The sequence below is a fragment of the Triticum dicoccoides genome, chromosome 6B (genome assembly GCF_002162155.2).
Source record: "Triticum dicoccoides isolate Atlit2015 ecotype Zavitan chromosome 6B, WEW_v2.0, whole genome shotgun sequence".
Lineage (NCBI taxonomy): Eukaryota > Viridiplantae > Streptophyta > Magnoliopsida > Poales > Poaceae > Triticum > Triticum dicoccoides.
The window spans coordinates 285,413,394-285,421,011 of NC_041391.1; the positions used below are offsets into that span (position 1 = coordinate 285,413,394).

General features: G+C 39.6%; 1 protein-coding gene across 3 annotated transcripts; it reads left to right on the forward strand.

Moving 5' to 3' along the window:
- Positions 1-369: 369 nt before the first annotated feature.
- LOC119324501 (O-mycaminosyltylonolide 6-deoxyallosyltransferase-like) lies at positions 370-5,611 on the forward strand. Of its 3 annotated transcripts, XM_037598289.1 has the most exons (15): positions 370-498; positions 865-936; positions 1,018-1,111; positions 1,208-1,368; positions 1,661-1,731; positions 1,867-1,948; positions 2,480-2,581; positions 2,715-2,770; positions 3,156-3,190; positions 3,287-3,500; positions 3,660-3,878; positions 3,967-4,026; positions 4,114-4,153; positions 5,023-5,244; positions 5,343-5,611. In XM_037598289.1, exons 1-15 carry the CDS (start codon positions 415-417, stop codon positions 5,391-5,393), a joined length of 1,563 nt encoding a protein of 520 aa, XP_037454186.1. In that variant the 5' UTR covers positions 370-414; the 3' UTR covers positions 5,394-5,611. The 3 variants fall into 3 exon arrangements, with proteins under 3 accessions (XP_037454186.1, XP_037454188.1, XP_037454187.1); XM_037598291.1 differs by lacking the exon at positions 3,660-3,878; XM_037598290.1 differs by lacking the exons at positions 1,661-1,731; positions 1,867-1,948.
- The last annotated feature ends 2,007 nt before the right edge of the window (positions 5,612-7,618 follow it).

Below are 7,618 nucleotides of genomic sequence, written 5' to 3' on the forward strand. Positions count from 1 at the left end.
TTATTGAGATGATGAAAATTGTGATATGTCAAATGACAGTTTTAAGGGTTGGGGCTGCGACAAAGACCGGAACTCTCAAACCCAACCCTTATAACGGAAACCCTTAAAAGTGCCAAAAAATGCCAATTCTCAACCCTTAAACTGGTTTCAAGGTTTGAGGGTACTATTTTTTTTTGAGGTAAGTTCAAGGGTACTGCTAGTGATGCTCTAAAGTGAGCATACGCTCACTCCAAAAATTACCATGAGTTTATGCTTCTATGGACCAAAACCTTAAGCACAAACCCAAATACAGGGCCCAGCAACATCTTTCGGCCTGCGCCTTACTCACGGGCTTCATCCGCTGCGCTCCGACCAAGTCTGGACGGCCCAACGTGGACACGCACGCACAAAGCCCCCGAAGCTTCGGCGAGGACGATGGACGACTGCGGCGGCGATGGCCGCCGGCCTCGCGCCGTCTTTATGGCCTTCGGCACCCACGGCGACGTCTTCCCAATCGCTGTATGCTCCTCCTCCTCTCTCTCTCTTTCTGTGGTGCATGTATTCGGACTCGGGCGTATAGGACAACCCTCTTTGCCGCTGACATCGAGTGGAGAGGGGAGCGATGAAATTCCGCCTGATTCTAGAGCATCTAGCACATGATTGCTGTTGCATTCGATGCACCTATTACTGAGAAGTTGAGCCACATTAATCCATCAGATCGATATAGTTTTCTGCTTCTCTAGATGGAAAATCGATATAGCTTTGGTATAACGCATTAATACTAAATGTTGAGCAATATAAAGATAGATACTCAGGAAAGATGACAATTTCAACCTTCTCAGATCTCTATACTTTGTATTTTATGACTCCTTTTCTTCTCCTTAGGCCCTTGCTGCAGCGTTTGCTAAGGACCAACAACAGTATACTGTGGTGTTCATCACTCATTCAGCACACCAGGTTTGGATCTTGTGAAATTAGAACTGCCGAACCGTGATAAAACTAGTTCATGTTTGACCCCATGCATTAAATTTGATGCAGAGTTTATCCACACATCTAGCAGCCAGTAACGTTAGGTACATGCCTGTGGCAAGCCCACCTGCCCTTGCTGCCGAACAACTTGATAGTATTTCATGTAAGCGCTATGAATTTAAGTATTCCGCTATCAAATACAACTTTTCTACCGTAGGTCTATTTCCAATGTGATTTATCATGGAAATCTCTTTCATAGATGATTCTGTTCAATCGAACGCTGGTCCTGAGTCATTTTCACGGCGGAAAGAGATCATTCAGACGGAGCACAGGAAAGCCTGTTTAGCTTCTGTGGAAGAAGTGTTTGGAAATGATCCGAGCATTCATAGCGACTTCACTGTGATCAATTTCTTTGCCCTGGTGAGGACCTCACTAACAGCATGATTATCATGTTTGCTAGAAGTTAAGTGGCGGGGCTCCTTTTTCAAGTTTCAGCTACAAGTTGTGCAATTTAATAATGCTCTGATAGTGATTTGCACTGGAATAAGAAAGAAATTCTGATGCACAATTGATGTCGAAACTGAAGAATTTCAGCAAGCATCATTCACTAGAACAGATCCTTGAGAATATCAGTTAGTCAGTTCTATGTAGGAACTAATGCAGCTATGAAATGCATTGTGTGGTTATAATATGGGTTTATCTCATGCTTTAGGAAGGTTGGCATCTTGCAGAATTGTTTCAAGTTAAGTGCATCATTGCTGCTCCTTATTTTCTTCCATATAGGTAATTTGGCTTATATTTGCTTCAATTTCACATCGAAGCTGTTACCTTGTAATGATTTTATGAGGGATTGCACACTCATTTTGGTGTCTTCTTATTCACTCCTGTTTGTTTACGTGCTTTCATTTCTTTGTGCAGTGCTCCTTCATCATTTGAACGCCAATTTAAGCAAAGTTTTCCTCTTCTATACAAGTACTTTCAAGAAGCTCCCCCCAACACAGTACAAATTCGCTCCTCTAGTCATGATGGTGCATAAGCATATATCCATCTTGAATTATTGTTTGGTTTGGTTTGGATTTGGTCACTATCTCAACTGCAAACAATATTAAATTTGCAACTCTATTTAACCTGTCTGCTGGGGCACATTATCTTCTTCTCCATGGAGGATAATTTCATGACCACTTTATCATTTACTAAAGCCTAAAATTCCGCACCGTATGTCATGGAAGAATAAACTGCAGAGCAAACCTGTCACTAGCTGTTCCTGCAGGTTGATCAGTATGTTAACCAGATTCTTACAACTATACTAGCCATCATGTATCCAATTACATGGGACCATGCCAGTTACTACCATACTAGTTCTCCAGCACAGAGATTGCGGGTTCTCGAGTGGTAGTGCTTTGATATCCATGAGTGTTTCTGTCTTTCTTTTGATGACCTTCTGATGTTTTTCTTGGTGGGGAACTGACCTGCTGATGCATTGCCTGCTTTGCGTTTGTCATTGGTGTTTTAATGATGTAAATAATGGCAGGTCTGCTGGACTGACATTACCCATTGGATGTGGGCGCTTTTCATGGAAAGTTGGGGATTGTGGAGAAATGATTGCCTAAATCTTAGTCCTATTCCTTATACAGTGAGTGAATGTGTTCAAATGATGTTTCTTTTGTTTATATACCTGGAATGCAAACCTGTTCAGCTCATCTGCGAATGTGATTAACTGATTACCGCAGGGACATTACTGAGGTTAGCTTTTCTTGTAACTACAGGATCCAGTAACAAATCTTCCTTTGTGGCATGTACGTGCAGAGTCGCCATTGTTGTTGTAAGATTTGCAATATATCACCTTTTGAATATTAATGTTGAGCCTGTCAATCAATAATAGTATATATTAAATGACACTTTCATACTTTATGCTCTGAAACTTCGGCTTTCAATAAGGCTTGCGTTGACGCTTTTGTCTAAAATCTTGTTATCGTCAGCGGATTATTTGTAAACCCTATGTCAGCGAGAAGTGATGGTACTTATTAATTGGACTAGGAAAAAATAGTAAATACAAAAAAAAATGAAGTGTTACAACTTCCTTCAATTATAGTTATACTTGATAAATAATTCTATAGTAAATACAAAAAAAATGAACTGTTACAACTTCCTTCAATTATAGTTATACTTGATAAGTAATTCTAGCAATTTGGTCGCTACTTGAGCAGGTATGGTTTCAGCAAGGAAATTGTCGAGCGCCCAGGTAAATTTTGATTAGTCCTGGATCTCCCTTCAGTTGTTTATACTATAGCTCATAGAACGAGAACTTTTCATACTAATTTCCATCATATAATGGCAGGATATTGGCCCTCAAGTGCTCATATTTGTGGCTTTTGGTTTCTTCCTATGGCTCGGCAGTTTTCTTGTGATAAATGCAGGGAGTTATTCTCTGGAGATTTCAATTCTCCATTTGAGGGTATTCTATGTGCAAATCATGCTGGCCTGGAAGACTTCCTCATGGGAAGTTCTTATTCGTCTTTACCTATATTTATAGGATTGAGTTCCATTGGCAGGTGAGTTTCTTATCATGGAAATTTTTATTTTCTATATTATGCAAGGTCATGTCTCCTACCGTTGATATTTTCATATTAGTGTTGTTACAGTTGAATTAAATGATTTCTATAATGTGTAAGTGATTTCTCATTTTGGTTTATGCTATCAATCTGCTGCAGCATGGGGTTTCTTAGAAATCCTAAAGCATTTCTAATGGTGATTAAAGCTGTCATAGAGTCAACAGATTACAGATTTATCCTTTTCTCGTCTGGATACCAGCCATTGGATTCAGCAATCAGATCTGTTGCTTCTTTAGCTGTAGAATCAAGTGTAGAGGCACCTGCTCTTAGTAATGATAGCACTCTCCTTTTCAATAATCGACTCTTTTGCTTATCTGGGTGAGTTCTAACGTGATGGCGCCCATTCATCTTGGCTAAATCGACGGATATTTTGGTCAACTGTATGAGTATATGACTACTATTTCAGATCAATACCGTATAGCTGGCTTTTCCCTAAATGTGCAGCTGCTATTCATCATGCTGGCAGGTAATAAAGTTCTCAATTTTTCAGTGACCAAGTTTCTGAATAATATAGTCTTCCACAAAATAATTTACTTCGGTTTGTGCTTCACAGTGGATCTACAGCTGCCGCACTATTTGCTGGAACCCCTCAGGTGATTACAACATCTGATGTACTTAGATATGAAGAATATTTTTTTTGTTCAATTGCTGTGGCAGTGCTATGTGCTGATAGTTGATATGATGTAGATATCTTCCATATCAGTATCGTTGAGACATCATAGGCTAGCTAGATAAGTGCATACTCAAAAGAAATAACGCAATTGTTCCACTTGAGAGTCGTGTTGTGACTTAGCCTTTTAATTAAGAACAACGACTGGTTAACCCAGTGCTCTGGAAAAAAAAGGACAGACATTTGTTTCACCTTTTGTAGCTCATCGTAATAGCATCTAGTTTTGAAAACAAATGACAGCTTGCCAAGATACCAGCAAAATGTCACCATCGATCTAAAGTGACAATTCACCCTGAGCACAATGAAAAATAAGGAATATTAGTAATTCTTGTGCTTGCAGGTGCTAAAAATTCTTGTGATGTACTCCCTCCGTCCCAAAATAAGTGACTCAACTTTGTACTAACTTTAGTAGAATCTTAGTACAAACTTGAGTCACTTATTTTGGGACGGAGGGAGTAGCATGCAACTGACATTACATTTTTGGCATTTATCCTTTTTGATAACAAGATGGAAGTAGTTAAAACCCCTGAATCAAAGTAACGTCCATCTCGTTTTCAGCAAGAAGTCTCATGTATGAAATATTTATGTAGCAAAGCTGAAGTATTATGCTTATAACATCCATCCCTTGTTTCCAGCAAGAAATAACATGCACTCAGTATTTGTGTGCGAAAGCTGACAGTTATATGTTTATTCAAACAATGTGTTATCTTCTAGAAGTATTGACTGTTGTAAAGTTATGCTACCAGTTGCTTTTGGAGGTTACACATTGTACTAAAGAATATCATCATGCAGGTTGCATGCCCTTTCCTGCTGGACCAGTTTTACTGGGCGGAGAGACTACACTGGTTAGGGGTGGCACCTGAGCCCCTTAAAAGACAACATCTAATCCCAGATATAGATGATGCCGCGAGCGTTAACAAAGCCGCAGGTGTGCTACTTGGAGCTATCAGATCAGCATCATCACCAGAAATTAAAGCTCAAGCAACTGTAATTGCTCAGAGACTTGCTTCCGAGGTGTGTTTTCTCCAATTGTTGTATCTATAATATTTGAGCACTTATTTTGTTTTAGAAAGGCTGAGAGTAGAAAAATTCTCTCATTGATATCATTCCAGGATGGGATTGGTGAAGCCCTCAGGATCTTGAAGGAGAAAGTTTTGCCTTAAATAAAATTTGAGCAGTAAGAAGAGGAAGATGTACCGAGAACAAAAAACCATGTAAAAATAGTTTTACCAAGCGTAGATTTTGTGTGTGCCCCCATTGATTTCTTGCCATTGTCTCGGAGCCACTGAAATATGTACTCCCTCCTATCACAAATATAAGATGTTCTAGTAACTTTTTTCTGAACCAGATGTATATAAACATGTTTTATTGTGTTTGTTCACTCGTTTCACTCTATGTAGTCCATATTGAAATATCCAAAATATCTTATATTTGTAAACGAAGGGAGTAACGATCATATTCGTTTTCCTTTACAAAAACAGAACTTGGACTGCATGTTTTTATTTTTCAGTAAACTACACATTTTTTTGCAACGGAACTTGCACTCTTTTCTGATAGCAGCATAAATGATGGAATGCTAAAAATCTGACACATGACGTCAGATTTTTTAGGCATGGCATATCGAAGTTTTTTTATGGCAAATTATATTGTCCCGAGGATGGCAATTTTCCTTTAGCTAGCATGACAATTTCTGACAAAAAAAAGAACATGGCAAGGATTTGCCATGCTTGCTAAAATAGTTATCATCCTCGCGATAACATAATTTGACATGCTAAAAGAAATCTGATATTCGATTCGTGGTGGAATCCATGATGAAAATGTGTCATTGAGCTTGGGCTCCATGGAACCCATATTTTTATTTTAGAAAAATTGAAATGAAAAAGTTTCCAAAATATTTGAACAAATTCCACATGTATATATAGATGCATTCTATGTATCTGTGAAATGTTATTATGAGATACTTTTAAATGCGATCTACAAAAAAACTTTGTGTTTTGAAAATAGCAAAGCACTGTTTGCTACTCATATGCTAAAGTATTACAAATCCACTTTTTTTTCCAGCTCATATGCTAAAGTATCTTGTAATGAAATTATGTCATATGTAAAATATATTTATTAATACATGTGGATTTTCTTTTTTTCGACAAAGGGTGTTTTTTATTGACTCAAAATCAGCATCAAGCGATACAATTATACAATTATAGTGAGTACACACCCGGCCTATGCATAACTAGGATGCACACAACCAACACTTACGCACACGCAAAGTATCACGTCGGCAAATAGCAAAGGCATTCAAGACCGAAGCTATGCCTAGGCGAAGGAGAAAAAGAAAAAAAAGAAAGTGATGAAAACAATGATTGACGACATACAACGTGACCATCGGCTCCAATCATCTCTTGACAACACATGGACTACGAAGAAGGTTCTTCAAAAGCGACGTCTTCAGAAAGAGAACGACGTGCAAGCGCAGCCGTCGCCTGATCCAACCATCGAAGATTAGATCGTGGGTTTTCACCTTGAAGATCAAGTCCGAGGAAACTCCGACCAATGCCTTCATCAAGGTTACGACACATAGAACGCCGCCATTGCCAGGTATAACAAAAGGGTCATACCTAGGGTTTTCAGCCCGAAGCTCGAGACCACCAATGAGAATTCATCCTATGTTGTCTCCTCCACTTGCCACGATCCAAGCAACAGTATACACACATTGTAACGCCCACGATGCGGCTATATCTCCTACGTGTCGAAGCACGACTTAGAGGCATAACCGCATTGAAAGCAATGTCGCAAGTGAGGTAATCTTCACACAACCCATGTAAAACATAAGGGAAAGAGATACATAGTTGGCTTACAATCGCCACTTCACACAATTACATGAATAAAGCATTACATCATCCAGATACAATCAAGGTCCGACTACGGAACCAAAATAAAAGAAGAACCCCAAATGCGACAAAGGTCCCCGATCGACCCCAACTGGGCTCCACTACTGATCAACTAAAAACGAAACAACACAAAGGGCAAGATCTTCATCGAGCTCCTCCTTGAGCTTGGTTGCGTCTCCTGCTCGGTAACATAGGCACCTGCAAACTGGTTTTGGAAGTATCTGTGAGCCACGGGGACTCAGCAATCTCGCACCCGCGAGATCAAGACTATTTAAGCTTATAGGAAGGATGGAGTAATGAGGTGGAGCTGCAGCAAGCGACTAGCATATATGGTGGCTAACACACGCAAATGAGAGCGAGAAGAGAAGGCAAAGCACAGTCGATAAAAATATGATCAAGAAGTGATCCTATAGCAACCTACGTCAAGCATAACTCCAACACCGTGTTCACTTCCCGGACTCCGCCGGAAAGAGACCATCACGGTTACACACACGGTTGAT